Below are 22,789 nucleotides of genomic sequence, written 5' to 3' on the forward strand. Positions count from 1 at the left end.
AGTATATAAAGGAGTCAAGCATTCTCATTAGGTGCCCATAAAGATAAGATAGGTGTTCACGCACTGGTAGCATTTTTATTATAGGTATTTAGACCTTGGTACTTTTAAGTATTTTAGATACTCAGAACTGTTTCCTAACCGCAGTAATATTAATCACAGTTATATATGGGGAATTCATTATTTGATAAATTTGACCATATCTAAAAAAGCACAAGACTGGAAAGACTGGGTTTAAATGTTCTCATTGATATACGAGTCTACTCTATTTAGAAATGTCAACATTGTAGGTTAATAAGTTTTATATTTTTCTAGGTAGAATTACTAGCAGAAAAACCTTTGTGATTAAACCATGTCTATTCTTCAAAATATTGCTTTATCTCCAGTATTTCCCCATGAGGGAAATTTGATTCTGTATACTATTTATTAACATGACTCATCTAATTTCTTTTCCATATACTTTTCCCTTTCTCCTGACACACTAGATTTTCTTATATTGAAATTTATGTAGTCCTTTTTTGGTGTCCACCTCCATTCACTAATTTCTTATTTCACTGTCTGCCTAGATCACCCTGCTGACCTGCTGTGCTGTACCACTGATTATTTTATAGCCAAGGGGCAAAGGTCATGAGTCTTTCCTATTTGAATATTGCTTTTAAAATTCTGAGAAAATAAAGCTTGAAAGGAGCATAGAGTTTCTCTGCAGTGCCTCATACTTCTCTATGTTGGGCTGGAAGGAATGACTTTATTGACCACTGATGATACATCTGGCAATGTGTTAACTATTATAATTCATTATCTCATTTTATCCTTACCACTCTAGAAAGTGGGTATGGTAAAACAACTTATAAACAGGAAAACAATGTCTTAAATGGAGTCTTAGGCATGCTCTGAGTCCCACAACTCTAAGTGGCTATGTAGACAAGGCCCCACCCAGTATGTTCAGCACTTAGTTTGTACTCTTCCACTAGATAATCCTGCCTCATTTGGGATAGGGGAACATACTTGCTTTAAGAAGAAGTTCTAGTGATGGCATCTCCTTCTTTAATTACCACATTTAGTATTTATTAACCCTATTAAGAAGAATAACTGGAATAAAAGAACAATATGCTATTAAAGTCATAGTTAATCATGACCCATTCATAAATACCATACCAGACATCAAATTAAGCATTGAAAAGACAAAGGCATTTCAAACTTAATATGTTTACAACTCAACTTTATACAAATCCATCCTAATCATCTGCTTTAAACCTCCTGTCTCACTACCCGCCTGTTGACCATACCTCTGCCCTCCCTCTAACAACCCAAATCACTCTTCAACCCACACTAAACTAGTTTTACCCCTTCCACTACCCTAAAGAGTCACCAGTGACCTCTGTGGAAGTAAATCCAGCAGATACTCTCAGTCTTCTCCGTAGACCACTGCTAATTGTCTCCTCTCCTTTAGCTACACTTTCTTTCCTTGACTTCTGGAATGCTACACTCTCTGAAACTCCTCCTTGTTCTTTGGATGCTCCTCTCATTTTGCTTTGCTGGTTCCTCCTATTCTACTAGGTCTTTAAAGTTTCACATTCTTCCAGGCTTGGTCTTGGTCTTCTCTTTTCAGTCTGTATATGCTTGCTAAATAATCTCATCTTATTCCACAGCTTCAATTAAGATTTATTATTTTGGGATTCCTTCATCTACATTATGGTGGGAGAAGTTCTTGTCTAGTCTTATTAAACAGAGGTCACTATTGAGCCCAAGTCTCAAGCAACCAACAAATTAAGCAGAATATTCCCACCTGCATGAGCTAACACATTAAATCAAGAACCTCTGGTAAGTGTACTCATGCCAATACATTTGGCCCATGCCAGTGTTATGTCCTATCTTTCTTAAAATCCATTCCTATATATATTCCCCTGGTTTATATTGATGTAAAATTATAATCTTGCATTTTTTTTAAATTTATAAGCTTCTTCCTCCTGTGCAGGCTTTGTACTTGTTCTCCTGGACCATGCTGATATCTGACCCTAGTTTGTGATAATGTATAGATTTCAGGCAAGGAAAGGCTAATATCCTGAGACACAGGAAGATAAGCTTCTTCCACTGTCATAAGAGGCTCAAAGTGGCTTGAGAATTCAGCATTCTCAACCTGATCCAAGTCCAACCAGATGTGTCCCCACTCCAGGTTTTAGGGGCCCTTTCCTCCCCTGTCATTTTCCTAACTTCTTTATGAGAGACCTGGCAAGGTCTAAATGCAACTGATGTTGTAGATTCTTTAAACTGGACAATTAAATGTTCATTTTTAGCAATATCAGTCCTGTGGCTGCAAGAACTGAGAGATTCTTTTAGGGCTGCCATAGCATCTCTGTGCCTCTCTAATGAGACTTGAGCAGAGAGTGTAAGCACTCAGGTTGGAACTTTCTGTGTTTTAGAGCCCTCAGAAGACTCACTTCATATCACAGTCACCAGTCATTGCAACAGTGTTATGAGAGGCAAATGCAGGTGGCACATGCTCCAAGGCACTTTAGTTGGCACTTCACCACAATCAACCACAGGTGATGGTTTAATTAATCATGATGCTTCTACCTGACATTGATTATCAGCATTCACTTCCTATTAGCAAGGAGCTCAGCAATACATTCAAGCCCAAGGACAAAGATCAAGCCAATCTCCAAATCCTATCTTTTAGGGTCTGTTTTCTGGGACGACTACTAGCAACAATTTCTGTATCAGTTTCCATTTAGAAGAAAGAAACCACACTGGTTATTTGATTAGAGGGAGTTTAATATAAAGATGTATTAACAAGGTAAATGAGAGGCTTTAAAAAAAGCCTTCAAAGGTGTCGTGGAGAAAGCAACTGGAGGAAGGGCAGAGGGAATAAAGGGAAGAGAGTGAAATTATTAAAACCTAGAAAGTTAGAGGAGGGGGACCCAAATAGCTAAAACTCAGACTTCTGAGGAAGAGATGCTGCTCAACTGATACTGGGATCTTTGAGTTTAGACGATGCTCCCCATGAGCCTAGGATCCAGATCTTTGAAAAGGAAGCATCATCTAGCTAGTGCTATTGGCTTTGGGGGGCACAATTAGACTGGTTCCGCAAATGCAGGAAAACTGCAAAGTGCATTCAGCTACTGCTACGAGAAGGGGTTGCTGTTTCTGGGGTGAAGGATCATTGCTGGGGTAATGCTAACAGGAAGCAGACAGGAAGGGACATTTCCTTCTTCTTCCTTCAGCTTTTCAGTCTTCTGCTAGTACCACCTATGAAAGAGCCTAACATAGAGCCTGCTGGCAAAGCAAGAATGTGGTTTGCGAAATATAAGCACCAGCTTCACAAAGCAAAATAGAGAGGGCGGTCTAAACCTAGTCCAATGTTTGGAGCTGAGAGATAATAACTTAATAACTGGCACCCCCATTTTAGTAAAGGGAACCACCATTGACCAAGGTGCTCATCTTAGAAACCTAGTGGTCATTCTTAGGGCGTCTCTCTTTTCATCTGCACATAAATACCTCCCAAGTTTGAACGCACCATGAACATCATCATCCCTTATCAAGACTACTGCAGTGCATCCTAACTAATCTTCAGTTTAGACAACTAGCATCTGTGCCCCTCCAATTTATTCTCTACACAGCAGCTGCAGTGATTTTGTAAAAATGCAGATCTAATTATTAGGATTAAACCTATCACTTGCCTTATTTCACAACATTCTCCTTTTGGCTCTCCCTGATCTATACTAAAACTTGACTTTAATTCCTCAAACATATCCTTTCGTTGCTGGATCTTTGCACCTGCTTATCACCTGACTTACAGATTAAGCCTCTATCCCCACAAAGCCCTCCTCACTCCCCTGGCTAACTTCTTCAAGTCTCAAATAGACAACCTTTATTGAAATCTTTCCTACCCACCGACTCAGTTAATACCCATTTCTATATGTTCTTTAAGAGACATGGTAACCCAGGTTACTAATTGAAATATTCTTTTCCTACTCTGCCTATTGCCTTCCCCCTACCATTCATGTTCAAACCCTAATGTGAAGGCAGCTGTTTACCACAGGTGATTGCTATTGGAATATACTCAGAATATAAGCTGTAAATTCTAGTCTCTGTGATTAAAATTCAATGGTACATAAATATTTTAGAATATTTTCCCCCTACTTACTCCTAAGCCAGAAAAACACCTTCCAAAACTTCTCTCACAGTCTTCCCCAACTGAATTGATGGAAGCACTATTCTTCAAGATGTTTAGTCCAAAAACCTTAGATTCATCTTTGATTCCTCTTTCTTTCATAGCCCACATCTACCTCAGTGAGTCCCATCAACCCTATCTTTAAAGTATATCCACATCCCAACATTTATTACTTCTGCTAATGGCATCCTAGACCAAGTCATCGTCTGCTCTCGCTGAAATACTGTGATTTTTTCTTCAATAGTTTCCCTGCTCCTGCCTTGGACGCACCTTTCCCCATTCATCCTTTCTTCCCAAAGCACCCAAAATGACCTAAAAATTACACTGAATATCATGGCTTTGCTCAAAACTGTTCAATTATTTCTCATCCTACCCCAAAGAAAATTCAAAACTTTACAATGGCCCAAAAAGCTTTGCATGATCTGGCCTCTTATTACCTTTGTGCTTTCGCCCTCTACCCTTCTCCTCTCCACATCACTCTACTCAGCACACTGGCCTCCTTGTTGCACGTAGAAGACTCAAAGCACACTGCACCTCAGGACCTTCATGTATTGAACTCTGCCCGGAATACTGCTCCTCTAGATATCCCCATGGATTATGCCATCACTTAATTCAGGTCTTAACTCAAAGGTCATTTTATCAAAGTAGTTTTCTCATTACTGAAAAAAGAAATGAAGGAAGAGCTAAATAAATCAAGAGCTATACCATGTTCATAAATTGGCAAATACACTATTGTTAAGATGTTAATTCTCTCCAAATTTATCTATAGGTTTAATGTAATTCCTATCAAAATTCCAGTAAGCTTGTTTGCAGATGTTAGTAAGATGATTCTAAAATGTATTTGGAAAGGCAAAAGAACTAGAATAAGCCAAAAAAACAATTACAAAAATTTGATAGACAGTACCCAATTTCAAGACTTACTATAAAACTACAGTAGTCAAAGACAGTGTGGGACTGTCATAATGACAAAGATATTAGATCAGTGGAGAAGAATAGAGAGCCCAGAAATAGACATACAAATAGTCTACTGATTTTCAGCAAAGGTACACAATTTCAATGGAGAAAAGACAGTCTTTTTGATAAACAGTGATATGACAATTGGACATACATAGGCAAAAAAAGAGGCTCCAACCCCTACCATACACCTTATATAAAAAATAAATACTTGAAATATATCATATATCTAAATAAAAAACCTAAAACTATAAAGCTTCTACAAGAAAACATTGGAAAAAATCTGTGTGAGCATGAGTTTGGCAATAAGGTTTTTCTTTTTTTTATTGTAGTTAAAAACACATGACATGAAATCTATCCTTTTAACAAACTTTTAAGTATATGGTACAGCACTGTTAACTATATACACATTGCTGTACAGCAGATCTCTAGAGCTTGTTCTTCTTGCACACTGAACATCTATAGCTGCTGAACAGCAGCTCCTCATTTTCCCTTCTCCCCAGCCCCTGGCAACCACTATTCTAATTCCTCAGTTTGTCTACTATCTATATCTCATACATGTGGAATCACGCAGTATTTGTCCTGTGACTGCCTTATTCCACTAGGCATAATATCCAAGTTTCATCCATGTTGTTTCAAATGACAGGATTTCCTTCTTTTAAAAGGCTGAATAATATTAGGTTGTATGTACATACCACATTTTCTTTATCCATTCATCTGCTGAAGGATATTTAGGTTGTTCCCATAACTTGGCTATTGTGAATAATGCTGCAGTAGACATGGGAGTGCAAATATCTCTTCAAGATCCTGTTTTCAATTCTTTTGGATAAATACCCAGAAGTGGGATTGCTGGATCATGTAGTTCTATTTTTAATTTTTTGAGGAGCCTCCATACTGTTTTCCATACTAGCTGCACCATTTTATACTCCCATCAACACAGCACAGAGTTCCAATTTCTCTATAGCCTCACCAATGCTTGTTATTTTCTGGAGTTTTTTTGTTTTGTTTTGCTTTGTTCTTATAAGGATCATCCTAAAAGCTGTGAAGTGGTATCTCGCTGTGGTTTTGACTTGCTTTTCCCTGATGTTGAGCATCCCTTCATCTATTTGTTGGTCACATGTATTTCTTTGGAGAAATGTCTATTTAAATGCTTTGCCCATATTTTAATCAGGTTATTTGTTTTTTTGCTATTGTTCCTTATGTATTTTGGATATTAACCTCTTATCAGATATATGCTTTGCAAATATTTTCTCCCATTCCATGCATTGCCTTTCCACTCTGTTGATTGTTTTCTTTGCTGTGCAGAAGATTTTTAGTTTCATGTTGTCCCATTTGTCTATTTTTGCTTTTGTTGCCTATGTTTTTGGTGTCATATCCAAGGAATCGCTGGCAAGACCAATGTCAAGGAGCTTTTCTCTTATGTTTTCTTCTAAGAATCTTATAGTTTCTGGACTTATACTGAAGTCTTTAATCCACTTTGAATTGATTTTTCTATATGGTGTAATATAAGGGTCTGATATTACTCTTTTGCATATGGATATCCAGTTGTCCTAAACACCATTTGTTGAGGAGACTATCCCCATTGTGTAGTCTTGGCATCCTTGTTGAATTATTTGATTTTATTTACATGGATCTATTTCTGGGCTCTCTATTCTTTTCTATTGGTCTAGATGTCTGTTTTTCTGCCAGAATCATGTTGCCTTGATTACTGTAGCTTTGTAATATGTTTTGAAGTCAGGAAGTGTGAGACCCTCAGCTTGTTCCTCTTTCTCAAGATTGCTTTGGCTTTTCAGGGTCCTTTGTGATTCCATATGAGTTTTAGGACAGTTTTTTTCTATTTCGCAAAAAAATGTGGTGGGATTTTACTAGGGATTGCATTGAATCTGTTGATTTCTTTGGGTAGTATGGACATTTTAACAATATTAAGTCTTCCAACCCAATGAACACTGGGATGTCTTTCCATTAATATATGTCTTAATTTCATTAAGCAATGTTTTGTAGTTTTCAATGTAATGTCTTCTGTCTCCATAGTTAAGTTTATTACTAAATATTTTATTCTTTTTGATGTTATTGTCATGTTGCTAACATGTACTCCCTAATATGATGTGGTTAGAAGGACATTTTACTTCTGTGGTATCCTTCTCAAAAGCCCATAACCCTAATCTAAAAACATCAAAAAACATTAAAAACATCAGACAAGCCTAAGCTGGGAACCTTCTACAAAATACTTGGCCAGTACTCATCAAAACTCTCAAGGTCATAAGAAATAAGGAAAGACTGAAAACTGTCACCGATCAGAGGATACTTAGGAGACAGGATGAAGAAATACAATGTGGTATCCTAAATTGGACCCTGGAACAGAAAAAGGGCATTGCAGAAAAATGAAATTCAAATAATTTTAGATTAGTGTTATAGGTGTTTTCTTTGATCAGTCTGTCTAAAATATCCTGTTGCCTGAGGCTTTGTTTTTTAGCCCTACCTTATCTTTCCTCTTAGCTTTGCCATGTCTTGACTATGTTATATTAGTTTTTGACTGTCTTCTCTCCATAAAATACTAGCTCCACTAACAGAAGTGGATCGAAGTTGTATGAGACCTGAAGTTTTGTGAGCCCTCTTTAAGAAAAAAAAGCAAAATTAGGAATGTAAAATGATGAACAAAATGAGTATCTATTTAATATAAGAAATCAGACTCACAAGTTTTTAAAATCTAATAACAGAAATTTTATATAATATTTTATTATTTAAGTGCCTTCACATTTCCATAATTTTTTCTATTTTTGGCTAAATATTCCTATGACTGCTTCCATAGGTGATAACAATTTTGTAATGCATTTTTCATAGAGATAATAGAAAAATAATTCATTTTTTCTTCTAGCATGGTTTTCCTAGTTTGTTTTTACTGTTGATAAATGGGATTTACAAACATGTATCCCCACACCTAAAACACACTGTACTACTGCTACAAATATGTGCCCTACAAATACAGAAATTCTATCTGCATGATTCCCATCAAAACAGAAAAACATATATAGTGCGTTCAAAACAGTATACACTATAAGTTAGAGTATTTTCCAACAAGAGACAACTTCTGTCTTGACTAAGTTTTGATGAGATCCAAATTCTCTGCCAATAATTGTATTTGTGTGAAGACTGGAGGAAGATTTCATAGATAGCTTCAGACTCTGCATGTGTCAGATCTCATTTCTCTTCATTGGCAAACTTTTGGAACTGACTACTGTAGGACAATTTTATTTCATGATTATGTCCTTTGGACCTGTAACTTCATGCCACATGGTTGTTAAGTAGCATGGTAGACAATAGGATTGTTGGAAGCCATTCCTACATTAAAACAATAACTTTATACAGAAATGACTGCATACCACCCCTGTGCATCCTACTGTTCCCAGCCCAGATATATTCCTAACTCAGTATTGCCATAGAAGAATTCCCAGAGTATCTTCTGCCACTCATATGACATTTGATATGAGGAAGTGTGGTGGTAGAACAACTGGAGTAGAGATAGCATTCTTAACCAATTATAACTAAAACACCTTCTGCAAATTTTATAAAATTTATAAAATATATAAACCAGGTGAACATATTTCTAGAACTGTGTTCCACTCTTGGGACCTTAGAAAAAGTTCATACAGGTAAGGGGCACAGAGCATAAGCTTCATTAACTTCATGGTCCATGTTGATTATTAGAAACAAGGTCCCTGTTTCTGTTCACAGCTGTATTCTTGGTACCTAAAACAGTGCCTTACACAAAGTAGGCATATAATAAATACATGTTAGAGAGAGAGGAAGGAAGGAAAGAAAGTTGTGAGGGAGGGAAGAGGGAAAAAGAAAAGAGAAGTGGAATAGTACTTTGAATAATTTCATTATGGAAGCACATATGGTTTCCCCACACTTGGCAGAATGTAATTGTCACTGGAGTTATTGTCCAAGGACAATTCACTGGGCCAGTGAGGTTGTCTAGGATCCTAAACTCCATGTGGTCAGATAACATGTCAATACAAGGAGGTAATGGGCTTATCAGGACTCAGAAGTGGGTAGAACTATGAGGTGGCCCAGGAGAGGGAGATCCTTGGGGGAAACCAGAGTAGAGTCAAAAGAAGAAACTAAAGTTAACACTGAGGGTTTATATACATATGTACCTCCAAGCAGACATCTCTGAGAAATGCTGGGGTGCCGCAGGCTTCTCCTTATGACTCTGGAAAGGCTAATGTTGATAGATCACATAGCTATGTGTCCACATTGCCTCGCCAGTTCTACTTGGTGTTGTTACTCAGTAGCCACACTCCAGTATGGTCACTCTGTAGTTTAAATATAGGACTATTTCTATAAATGCTGGTAAACAGTCACTTCCTCCGAGACTTGACCTACTGTCACCATCACCGTAGCCCCTCTGGATTCCCTAAGACCTCTCCACAAACCATCAGCCAGAAAAGTAAGTCTAAGATATCCTGCTCAGGCCTGAGTTTGATTGGCCAATGCCTATACTGTGTTCATTATTAAATCTTTTGCATATAATCCCTGGTTCTACAAAGCAGTCAACAATTAGCTGCATGGGAGAAATCATGAATTTTGAGGAGTAACCTGGTACAGGAGAGCTAGCCTAAGAGTAGAGCAATACAACCATATTGTGTAGATCAATTGTTCTCCCTAGAGTGAACTTTCCCTGGGTGGAGAACTAGATAGGTCAGTCAGCTTCACCAGCAAACTATGAGGGCATAAGCCAAGTCAGTTCTAGTCACTTTTACATTTCCAGAAACTAGTTCAGTGATGACATATAGCAAGTATTCAGAAAATTTTTTTGACTAAAGGATGAAAAGTAAAGAAGAAGGTCGAATCTTGAAGGTCTAGACCTGGAAAGATCATCTAAACTCATGCGGGGAAAAATTACTGGAAGTTTTCCCTGGTATGCAAGTGGAGAATCTGAGGCTTGCCAAGTTGAAGGCCTTGCTCAAAGAGTTAACAGAACTGATTGTAGCACCCTGGCCTCTTCCATCTCCATCCATTGTTCTTTTCACTACGATGAACTACAACTCTTAGATCCAAATAGGAGTCAGGAAACCCCACTTTGAAATTCCCAAAGCCTGGAGAAATTCAGATATGATCAGTACTGTCATCCATCTGGGAACCAGAAATTTTACATGAACTCCAGGATTACATGAGGAAGTAATCTCATATTACAGCTGTGACTGATTTTGCTTTCCTCCTATTATTCTTGGAACTGGTAGCCAGGGTCAAACTCACGACTTACCAGGAGTTTGAGCAGAGTGGGAGACTTTGGATCAGTCACCATGGAATGTGTGAAGGGACGTCAACAGGGTCTGACAAATAAGAAGATTGGTGGGAGCTAGAAGAATGAGGTTGACATTAAGTAAGATGACTGCTCAGGGACCTACTCAGCATGATGGATGAATTCTTCTCAGCAATGTTGGAGAGAATAAAGAATAATCCAGCCCAAAATGTCAATAGTACTGAGTTTAAGAAACCAAGCCTGAGAAACATTGTAAGTGTATAATGAATACATGTGGCTAGCAGTTACTACATTGATCAGCACAAATATAGGAAATTTCCATCATTGCAGAACATTCTACTAGGCAACTATGGTCTGGAAGATTTCCAAGATCATTTTTACCTCTGAGGTCCTAAGCAAATCAAAGAAGATAAGGTAGTAAGGATACTGGGAAGGGGGGAAAAAAGGCAAAAGGTTAAAATAGAATTTTCTTTAGAGGCATCAATTACCAATTATTGACACTAAACACATATAGAAACAAAGCCCATATTTTGATTCTGGTTCACACAGAGGTATAGTGTTTGGATCAAATTAACTATTGACTAAAATTAACTCGGCATGTTGACAAACTGAAAGCCACCTTGTAATCTGCATTGTGACTACTTGTCTGACTAGTTCTTTGTCTCTTTCTTCTTGTCATCTCACTGCTACCACTATAAATGCAGCGTCCTGCCTCTTTCCTGAGCAGAGAACATATAAAATTAAGATTTTCTTTAGTGTGAAATAAGCGGTAAATAGGATTTACATTTAATAATATCCTCTCAGCTTTAACAATGATTGGTTTTGATTCATCCTTGAGAAACTGAAATAAAACACCTTCCTGCTCACACCACACCTGTGTCTAATCCTGGGCACCTGACTCTCAGAGAAAAATGAGATGTCTCTAAATATCTGAATGACTTCCAGGCAGAGGAGAATGTTTTAAAATATATCCAATATTAGAAATAAGAAAGTTGATTACTAGATATACTTTTGTCTAGATTTTCAAATTTGTTGGTACAAATTTGCCTGTAATATTTCTTATGATTCTTTTACTCTCTCCTATATTGATGGTTCTTTTCTCATTCATAATCTTATACTCCATTTTTGTTTCTTTCCCCTAAATAAGGCTAGAGGAAGGTTTGCCCATTTTAGAGTTTTAAAAAAAAGACACACAAAACTTTTGCTTTTATTTATCCTTTTACACAATATTTTTATTTATGTGTATTTTTAGTTTATCTGTATTAATTTCCTCTTCATAATTTTTTTTAGTTTATATTTTATTTTTCCTAGATGAGAACCCTGGGATCCTTTTCAGGAAGAAAAAAGGGGAGGAGGAAGAAAGGGAGAGAAGGGAAAACTATACATCCTCTTGTGAACTAGCTTTTGCTGTTGTACTATAATTTTTGGAATGAAGTGGTTTCCTTTGCATTTTTTCTACTTTATAATTTGAGTTTGAATTTCTTCTTCATCCTTTCTTTATTTTCAAATAATAAATATATTTGGATTTTGTTTTATTTTTATTCCCAATTTTATTGGATTTTTTTAAAAAGTCTCTACACCTATTTTTTTTTAAGTTTAGGTAAAATAATCTTATTTTAAAAATGGGCAGAGGAACTGAATAGACATTTTTCCAAAGAAGACATACAGATAGAAAAAAGACCCATGAAAAGATGCTCAACATCACTCATCATCAGAAATGCAAATTAAAATCACAATAAGATATCACCTCACACCAGTTAGAATGGCTGTTATTAAAAAGACAAGATAAGTATTGGAGAGGATGTGGAGAAAAGGGAACCCTCATTCACTGCTGATGGGAATGTAAAATGGTTCAGCCACTCTGGAAAACAGGATGAAGGTCCCACCCCAAAATTAAAAATGATATACCATATGGCTCAGTAATTCCACTTTTGGGGATTTACCTAATAAAACAAAAACCCTAATTTGTAAAGATAAATGCACCACTATGTTTACTGACAATAGCCAAGATATGGAAGCAACCTACGTGTCCACTGATAGGTGAATAGATAAAGAAGACGTCCTACACATATAAAATGAAATGTTACTCAGCTGTAAAAAAAAGAATGAAAACTTGCCATTTATGACAACATGGATGTATCTAGAGGGTATAATGCTAAGTGAAATGTCAGACAGAGAAAGACAAATACCATATGATGTGGAATCTAAAAAACAAAACACAAAAATAGATGCATAAATACAGAGAACAAACTGGTGGTTGCAGTGGTGGAGGCATAGGGTGAGAAGTAAAATAGGTGAATGGAATAAAAAGGTACAAACTTCCATTTATAAAATAAGTCACAGAGATGAAAAGTACAGCATAGGGAATGTAGTAATTAATATCATAATAACTTCATACAGTAACATGATAAATACATGTATCATGGTGAATTTTGTAAGGCATATAATTGTCAAATCACTATGTTGTATAGCTAAAACTAATGTAATATTTTGGTCAACTAATGTAATATGTTGTATAGCTAAAACTAATGTAATATTTGGTCAATAAAAAAAATTTTTTTAATTAGGTGTTTTTGTGTAGCCCAGAACATAAACCATTTTATATATATAAATCCCAAAATTTATTTTCTCAATTTCAAAGAAACAGGGTTCTATATTCATCAATCTTATGAATTTTATTATATAATTATTCTGTATGACACTTTAGTTTTGTATTACCTGTTTAAGTCTGAAAGAGATAAACTGAAGTTTTCCACTATAATTTAATTTAAATATATTCTCCTGGGATTTACAATACCCTTTGCTTTATATAATTAGTACTTTGTTGGTAGGCACATACTGAGTACAAAAAAAATTCTATGATATCTTTTTACCTGTATTGTGTTTTATTATTATATAAGGCATAAAATCCTTATCTCATTTATTGTTTCAAACTCTAATTTTTAGCTTATCTGATATTAATAATGCCACTCCAATTCTTTTTGCTTCATTAGTCTGGTATCTCCCTCCATACTCCTTTGTTTTTAACTTTTCTTTATTGCTTTAATTATATTTCTTATTAACAGTATTTAGTCAAGTGTTATTTTTTACTTCAGTCTGAGAGTCTCTGTCTGTTAATGGGAAAATTCAACCTGTTCAAATATAGTATAATGACAGATACTTAATTTCAATATTTTTATGATTTACTTTGTTCTTTTTCATTTTTCTTATCTTTTTTTGAGTCCCATTTCCTTTTTAATTCAGATGTCATTATATTTTCTATTCAATTAATAATTAACTCCTCTATCAATTAAATTATGCTTGAGCATAATAAATCCAACCAGTGTCTTACAGAAAATTAGTATAGTAGGTGAGTGTTGTGTGGGTGTGTGTTGTATGTCACACTTGAATCTCAAGTGCTTTTATTATTTTTCTTATCAAATTGTCCCTGTCTCCTCTAGCAGCTCTCTTTGTTTGGGTTTCAGAGCTGGTTACTGAAAGCTGGACTTGGCAAGGTGAGCAAACAGGAAACAACTTTATTTTTTCCCACTGTTAATCCTATAAAATTGCTGTTTGCCTATTCTTCCCCATCCCTGGATGGATATCTGGCAAGTCTCATAATTTTGCCCTTTTCCCTGTTACAATCCTGCCTGGCTGGCCACTGTCTACTCTTAGGCCCCTTTACATAGGTTCCCATTTTTCTTAGTTGACTCAGAGCAGCTCAGGTCTCCTTACTGCAGCATCTAGTGGCCACCGTGCTGAAGTAGTGGAAAAGTCTTCCCACTATGGACTGATGCTACAGAATCAAGTAAACCACAATCCCCTGGTAAGGCACTTGCAGGAAAATTCATGGATCTCTGATTTCCCAGTTCTCTGACAGGCTTAGGTTTCCTCCATGGCCTCCTGGGGGCTAATGAGACCAGGAACACTTATACAGGGCCAAAACCAAACCCTTCCCTGGGGTGAGCCAAAGATGCCAACTGGCCAGCTTGTCCCAGGACACAGCACAACCCCCATCACTGCCTTGTGGCTTGGAGACTGGACTCCAGGGACATTCTTAGATCTCAGCATCAGAATAGAAACCATGTCTAAACTGCACCCAACTGCTTGAAGATCTTAGGTGTTTGGCTTTGCAAATTAAAGATTAAAGTTGGGAGGAGAAAAGAAAGGTGCATTATCTTCCCAGAATCCACAGCTCCCAGTTGGCCAGCTGTTTTCATGGAATTTTAAAGCTGATTTAGTGCCTTCCTAAAGCCTAAAGCTCACAAGCTCCAGCAAAAACTACCAAAAATAACTAATACAAAAACTGTTAGTTCTAATTTGAGTCCACTTTGGGCTAAAATTTGAATACTATAGTTATGTCTAGCACTTAATTTAGAAAAGGCTAGAGTAAGACTTTTGGGAACATCTCTTAAGGAGTTATACTTCTTTTAAGAGCAGGGGAAAGGGTGCAAGTGGGGAGGGAATTTTTAATGAATGTTTGCCATACTCAAGATAGTCTACATTATTTTTTAATGCTGAAAATGATACTGTATAATAATAATTATTAAGGTATTATTGTCCTCATCTTAGGGCAGGGTGCAACTAAACTGAAGTCCAAATAGTTTACATTATTTGCTCAAGTTCACTCACATTTGTCCAGCCAGTCACCAGAAGATAAACAGGAAAGATAATATGCTCCTCCACTACCTCCTACCTGCCTGAGCCCACCACCTTATCATGAAGCCTTATTCTCTGGCTCTTCTCTTATTTGCAGTCTCCAGTCGCACCCCTCTTCCCCAGTCCCATCTCCTTGTCATTATATTTGAGCCAAAACCTGACTCTGCTCATGAAAAGATGTCCCAGAGTAGCATTGATGACACAAAATATAGAAAACCTCCAGTCTAAAGTGGAAACAGAGGAACCCGAACAAGTTTACCTCATCACCCTTGAAAGTTTCCAAAAGACCCCTAATGCCTTCTGCTCACTGAAATGCTTCTAACTAAACCTACTTCTCCTCAAAGTACTAACAGTTAAGATAAAAAAAAAAATCCTTAAACAAATGGATTACAAATGAACTTTAGAAATGCAATTTGTTTCTGAGTTCTGTCTTTATATTATTCTCTGGATCACAGAGAAACAGTAAAATAGCAGTGTAATAATATACTTAAAATGTTCATTACTTTATAGGATTTGCTACCAAAACTATTTAGCTATTAAGGATAAATTATTCTTTTAAATTAACAATTCAGAAAAAAATCAAAGTTATACTTGGAAAAGGCATTATATAGTAATGAAGCTTCAACATCTAACAAAAAACTATTTGAAATTTTACAAAGGCTTTTAAATTACATGAATTACTACTGTAGTACTATTTTCCAATGATTATCCCAAATGCTGATATATGATTAAGTCCACAAGCATTAAGTTAATGTTACAATCGTCTTATTTTGATATTCAATTACAGAGCAATGTTAGTGATATTTGGCTTCCAGGAGCAAATTTCTAGTCAATCTATGCCCCATTCTTGATCCCAAATCAGACTTTACTGTAGGAATGTTGATGACAGAAGAGTCTAATTGAGACAATAAAAATTCAGAAACGATACCTCTCATTGATAATTATTTCCTAATTTTGTCTTTTTATTTACTAAAAATGTTAGTTTTTCTTGAACAGACCGCTATTGGTTTGTAACTCCAATTTCTATGCTTTTCTTTTCTTACAATATCCATTAGAACATTACTATTTAGATAAGAATGTCTTCTATGATCTTGGAACTTTGTTATTTGCTTCTTGTTACCCAATTATTGCTGTATAAACAGTATTTTATGAGGCATTTAATTTTTCACTTGGTAAGTTTAACAAATCATCCAGTGGTGTAACATTATTTAATTTATGGACTCCAAGTATATTTTTTAAAGGCTTTGAACAATGTTTGACAGATAAGGCACTGAATTTACTCATTGGTTTTCCTGTAGAAACCATTCTTTCAAATTTGCCATTTTTAGCACTCATTTCTTGAATAAGAGTTTTATCAAGGAAACCTACACATTTTTTTGTTAGGTTGGAAAAAGTCTGTGAGAAATCATAGAGTTTATTCCAAGATATGTTTTCAAATGTCTGCTTACTAGTTTTCATCCTTAGTTTATCCTCTACAACTCTATCACCCACTCCAAAAGGTATTGCATGTATCTCTCTCTTCCAAGCTGCAGACATAGTTCTTTTGGGTTTGAAAGGAGCAATAGGTTGATTATTCATTAATGATTTAAGGATTTCATGATTTCTTTCTAAAACAAAGTTTGCTCTTTTATGTGGGTGAATGTTTCCATTTTCTATAGGATGGCGAGGAATCCTATTTTTTGTCAAAGATAACATTTGTACGTATCCAGTGTCATGGAAAATTACGGGATTTGTATCATTTTGTTCCTGTGGATTAAAGAAAACAGTACTTAATCATCAGTCTATTGAGGCAAGAAGGCTACATATATTTTTAAGCATGGAAATAATATGGCAAAATATTCTAAAAATGACTACATAGAAGTTTTTAGTGTGAACAATAATGGTATTGAAACACTTCTCTTAATATTTAATCAATGTTAGGTATAAAATATGAACTTTTGGCCTCCTAAAATCTTCAAAATGAAGTAGGATATGAAGAAACAAATACATTTCTTAATGTTTGAGGTGTTGTCACTGGAAAATTGGGTATCTGGTGGAATAGAATATTGTTCTGGAATTTCTTAGCTTTCCATGTCCAGAAATAGGAAGCACACCAAAAAATTGATTGAGTCAAAGATCATAAGGGACATAAGTGATTACAAGCCAAAATTACACAGTCTGGCTATCCTAATAAATAATTCAGGAAACATAAAATTAACCTTAAAATTATTATATATATTATTGTACCCAACACTTAGTATAATACTTAGCACATAAGAAGTGCTCAATATAAATTTGTTGAATAAAATAACTAAAGTAATACATATTCATTTAAGGTTTCCAAAAGATCCCTAAAGCCTTCTGCTCACTGAAATGTTTCTAACTAAACCCACTTTTCCCTAAAGTACTAAAAGGTCAGAAAAAAAAATCCTTAAGCAAATGAACCACAAGTGAACTTTGGAGATGCAGTTTGTTTCTAAGTAGGCATTGTGGAAACTATTCTAGCGGTGGCGGATATGTCTGCTTTTGAAGGGTAGCAGAGGCAAAGGTCTTGGAAACAGCGCCGCTGCCGGGAATCAGAGTCGTGAACCGACAGTCTGGCGCTGTGCCTGGGGCGCTCTTGGCGAGACGGCTTTCAAGCCAGATTGTCCACCCAGCTTGTCTAGAGACTCTGTGGCCTACCATATACCCTTTAATAAATGTATTTTCTGGTTCAAATAGCTAAAATAGATTGTTAGAAAAACATGACATGATCCAGTCATTTTTAAAAATGCCACTTTTGTATTAATTTAATAATCAAGAAAATTTGATAAAACCTTCTTCTTAAAGAAAAACACAAAATTTTCAGCTGATGCCAAGGAATCCTCAGGTTTGGAATGGTGGTTCTAAGAAAGAGCATTAGGAATTTAAGTGATATTGTCACTTTAGAATGTGAAACTGAAAGGTAAGAAGGGTTTATCAAAGATCCCAGTGATTGTAATGTAAGATTCCCACAAGTAGTGATAATATACATCTTTACTGAATAGAACTAGATGCTCTTATTACCATTTGGGAAGTTACTGTCTTTGCTGGACTAATGTTGATGATTTTGGCATTTGGCTTTTTCAGTTCATCCTCAAAGCACAAGGAGAGTAAGCTTTTCTTTCTTACTGAACAATATCCACTTAGTTGATAATTTCTGATTGACTTATTTTCTTTTGTACTAAAACCATTCATCTGTGGAAGAGGTTTTCTTCTGAAAATGAAAACAAGTTCAGCATAAATGCTTAGAGGGCTCATTTCAACATGTTGCTTCTTGCCTGCTTCCTCCATCCCTCCAAGTCACGGCTAGTATCTCCCCCAAACCTCTGCCACAGACTTTCAACCTGACAATACCATCCCTTTCTGCCTGCTTTGTGGGGGGAAATAGCAAAAGCAGGGGTAGAAACAATGCAGTAATATGTGTGCCTCTTTGGGTTTTGAGTGGGAAAAAAGTGTATTACATAGGTTGAGGAGACCACCAAAGGTAAGAAGTATTTGCCACATCCTTTGTTGAAATTCCAGGAGCAAAGTGCTTTGCAGGGCAGCTTCCTGCCAACATAGAGAAGCTCCAACTTTGTTAACAGGATGGAATAGTGTGGTTAGGCAGAGAGAAGATACAGTATTTTTTCCAGATCTTCCTTGGTTCACATGTGACATGGCCCCTGAATTTAAGCATGCTAAAAGGGCTGTCGTTTCAGGGGTGAGGATACCTGTGGCAAAGGTTTGGCATGGACGAGTTATGGACAGTCTAAGGGCAGGTGAAGGTCATAGCAGAGACTCAGAGAGTTCTACTATAGTAATGAGAGCTGAGAGTGGACCCTATCCAAGTAAGAGAATAAATTACAAGTTCATGAACCACAGATGTTAGCAGCCATGTAACATAAAGGGATGAACCAACATCCTTACTCAAGTAAAAGTACAGTGAACCCCTCACTCACATACTCAGGTGCCATTTTAGAAAGAAACGGAAAGACTGAGTTAAAGAGGCAGCACATTATTGCTTCAAATGAAGTTTAAAACACTCTGGATTAATATGATCTCCTTTTCATTATCAGAGTTTGAGGATCGCATGAGAAAGATTAGAACTTACTACAAAATTGAAAAGCTACTTATTTCACATCCATGTTATAGCATAATTAAATTTGCCTCAACTACAAAAACTCGATGTATTCTCTCCATTTACTTTTCCATGCCCTCCTCTCTATTTGACTGTGAACGTGCAACAGATAGAGCATGTGCTCAACATCTGAATGAGATGCTGACTAGCTGAGCAGTCTTAGACCTGCCATTGGATTGTAGGATGTGCCTAAATGGTAATAAGCCAGAATAAAGTCATTCTTGTCTACTAGAAAATAAAAGGCAGAATTTTTCCTATTATAAACATCATTGAACATAATATTAAAAATTTTTAAATAGATTACCTTTTATTTACATCGTCTTCTAAGTGACCAACCAAATCACATGATTCTCTAGGACTTATTTCAGTTTGAGCTGAAATTATAAAAGATTTTCATAGAAGATATATATATACATATATATATATATATACTCTGGCATTTAGAAAAAATCTTGTGTAAAATATTTTACAATGTAAAAATAACACATGGAAAACACCTGGTATAGTATTGATCTGGTGGTTACTCGGTGAAAACTTTTTAAGTGAGAAAAAATTCTCAATCCTAATATAAGCTGGTCATGGGGATAGTAGTACAGCATGGAGAATACAGTCAATGATTCTATAACATCTTCCTGTGTTGACAGTAACTGTACTAGTAGGGGGTGAGGATTTAATAATATGGGTAACTGTTGAACCGCTGTGTTGTATACTTGAAATTAATATAAGATTATTTATCAATGATACTTCAATATAAAGATCTTAAAACTATTAGAAAGTAAAGGAATGACATTACATGTCATTCTACAAAAGGACAAAGAAAAACAATTGACCAAGAGAATACTAAGCTATTATTCCAGAAGATAATGAAGTTGTATATTTAAACAACTGAGAGAAAATAATTTTCAACCTAAAAATCTACATGAACTAAACTGCCATTTAAGAATGACAGCAAAATACACTTCCAGACATACAAAGATCAAAGACTTATCAAGCAATAGATCATCACTGAAAGAATTAGTAAAGGATGTCATTCAGGAAAAATAAAAGTGACACTGATGGCAGGATGCAGGAGACAATGATGGGTACAGAATTTGATAAGTTATGTTATATAATTATCATCGACTAAAAAACTAATTTTGTAGTTTCAAATGAAATAGTTCAATATGTGCTGCATTTATACAAAGTTTTCTCAGACTATTTTAGATTATTAAATATTAACTAATTTTCTTAGATCATTTTAATGTAATTTTAATTTATTATATTTTTGGTGTTTTATAGTTTTATTAGTTTTTTGTTTTCTTTTTAACTTAATTTGTTGAGGTATAATTTACATACAAAAATGCACTTTTAAATATACAGTTTGATGAATTTTGATAAATATATGTACTCATGTAAGCATCAACCAAATCAAAATATCAAGTATTTCCATTATTCCAAGACAGTTTTCCCATACCCCTTCATTTCTCATGCCCTTTCAGACATTTCATTCAATTCATTCTTTTCTCTCCTGCAAACACTCTGGTTATCTCAGTGTTGGATATTCATTTTCTTTCCTCAATATACTATCTTGTCTAATCCAGCCATACTTGCATCCCTTTACATTACATTCTATGTGATTTTCCTAAACCTGCTCTTTAGAACTATGATTTGGTTCACTCCAATGTTTATATCTACTCTGCACTACTTTTATTATAATTTCAAGTTCTGCATTACTATTATCTGTTTCTTTAAAAATATTTTTAGCTCTGATAGCACTGTTTCATCCTTGACAATTACCTTTAGTATTTTCAAATCTTATTTCATAGAATCCTTATTTCCTTTAATTTCTCGAGCAAGTTAAAACAATTGTTGTCTTAATTTTCTCTTGTTTCATGGGGTACAAATTCTGTCAACATGTCAAAGTCAGCTATTTTTTAATATATTTTCTTTATTTGCTACAGAATTTTTAATAGGTCGCATGTTTTGTTCTTGTTATTCCATCTACTCATCTTTGAATCAGGATATTTAAATCTAGACTTACTGGTCCAAAAATAATAGAAATAAATTTTCTTTGGATGCTCTCTCTGTTTACCTGGACACTATTAAATTCTCTTCTTTGATATTAACAGGTAAATCTGAGTATTGTTACCTAATGTTATAAACTCAGGCATTTAGCTGCTCGGTAAGCTGGGGCCCTGGAAAATCATGGGGAAATGTATTTCTGCACACTGCATGTTTGTGATACCTCTTCATGACACTAATGTGGTGGTGGTGGTGGCTACTGTTTTCATGTATGTGTGAGGTGCCACTTGGGTTCCAGTTTTTACCTCTTTCTTGGGGTAAGCAATTCCATTTGGAGAGGAATTTAGTCAAAGGAATGGCTCTTGGGCTGTTTGGTAGGGTCATATATTTTTTCTTTACCCAGTTATGTTTGTGGCTATTATTCACACTTGCAAAGACAGTTCCTAGGAAATTGTAGCTTGTCTTTTCTGTTGTCGACCTGCCTTTCAAGACCTTGCTTTTCCAGGAGGTTTTCCCCTAAAGAGTACATTAGAAGCAATACTAGGACACCAGGGAAAGAAATGGCTGCATATGGTAATTGCATTTCTCTCAAAACACTCTTAATACCCACTTGGAATGCTGTTGACTTGCAGTGAGGAAAGGGATCCCAAAGGAGAGGATGTTCCATCTTTCTGTAGCCCGTCATTGATAACAAACCCCTTTTATCTTTGAGTGTGTGTGGGTGGAGGGGAGAGAGCTGTGGTTAACAGGAGTATTTTCAGAATATCTTCTATTGGTTGTTTCAATATTCTTCCTTTTTCCTAGAAGGTGGATTTGTACATAGATGTCTTGAATTTCTTTCAAACTACTTCATATTGTAATATGCAGCAGATTTTCTTTGAGTTTAGGACATTTTATCCCAATTTCAATTTTCATGAATTTTTCTTCCTTGTTTTTTTCTTTTTGTTACTCATTTTGGCCAAGATAAACTTGTATTTATGTTGCCAATTTTCCCACAAGTCCTAATTTGGTATTTGGATGAAAGAACTATAATGCTTCTTCTGCATAGAGACTCAATAAATTTTATAAAGGGAAATTTGTTTTGCTGAAGGGATAGAACAGCCTACCACTGCTATCGGAGCACCTCACAGACTATGTCATATCTGAGTAGAATCTTAAAGAATAATGTGGTCAACAGAGGGTTGCCTTTAACTTAACAGTTCTTTCCACCCCATTCTTGCTAACAGAACTCTGATCTTATCAATCCTTCTCCAAACAATCATGTTCTTTTAGGGAGGCTGGGCTTCTTCTTAACTCCAGGGAATAAGTCTTGAATCACCTAAGCCTGTACTTTTCAAAATGTGAGCTACAACCCATCAATTTAGGCATGACATCAACTTAGCATTTCCTGACCAATATTTTAAAAAATGAAACAGAATAAAGTGTATCACATAGATTCTCAGTGGCAACTACACAAAACACTAAAATACTGAATTCAAGTTTAACTAAAAGAGAAAAAGACAATTAGGGATCTGAATCTTCTGATACTGTGTGTATGTGTGTGTGTATAATTTATATTTATGTAATGTAAATATTTATATCCATTTTATAATATTTATTTTTATTTTATAATAATATACATATTAGAATGTGATATAAATAATAT

General features: G+C 35.6%; 1 protein-coding gene across 2 annotated transcripts in view; it reads right to left on the reverse strand.

The window, feature by feature from the left end:
• Positions 1-15,723: 15,723 nt before the first annotated feature.
• The window catches only part of C4H1orf141 (chromosome 4 C1orf141 homolog), a 43,582-nt gene continuing 36,516 nt past the window's right edge, over positions 15,724-22,789 (reverse strand). For both annotated transcript variants that reach the window (XM_073232927.1, XM_037024394.2), the window contains 3 exons: positions 19,448-19,517; positions 18,051-18,240; positions 15,724-16,772 (listed from right to left, as the gene is read on the reverse strand). In XM_073232927.1, the coding sequence (XP_073089028.1) occupies positions 16,173-16,772; positions 18,051-18,240; positions 19,448-19,517 (860 nt within the window). In that variant the 3' untranslated portion in view covers positions 15,724-16,172. The remainder of the gene's footprint in view (positions 16,773-18,050; positions 18,241-19,447; positions 19,518-22,789) is intronic.

This window comes from Manis javanica, chromosome 4 (genome assembly GCF_040802235.1).
Source record: "Manis javanica isolate MJ-LG chromosome 4, MJ_LKY, whole genome shotgun sequence".
In the NCBI taxonomy this organism is placed as follows: domain Eukaryota; kingdom Metazoa; phylum Chordata; class Mammalia; order Pholidota; family Manidae; genus Manis; species Manis javanica.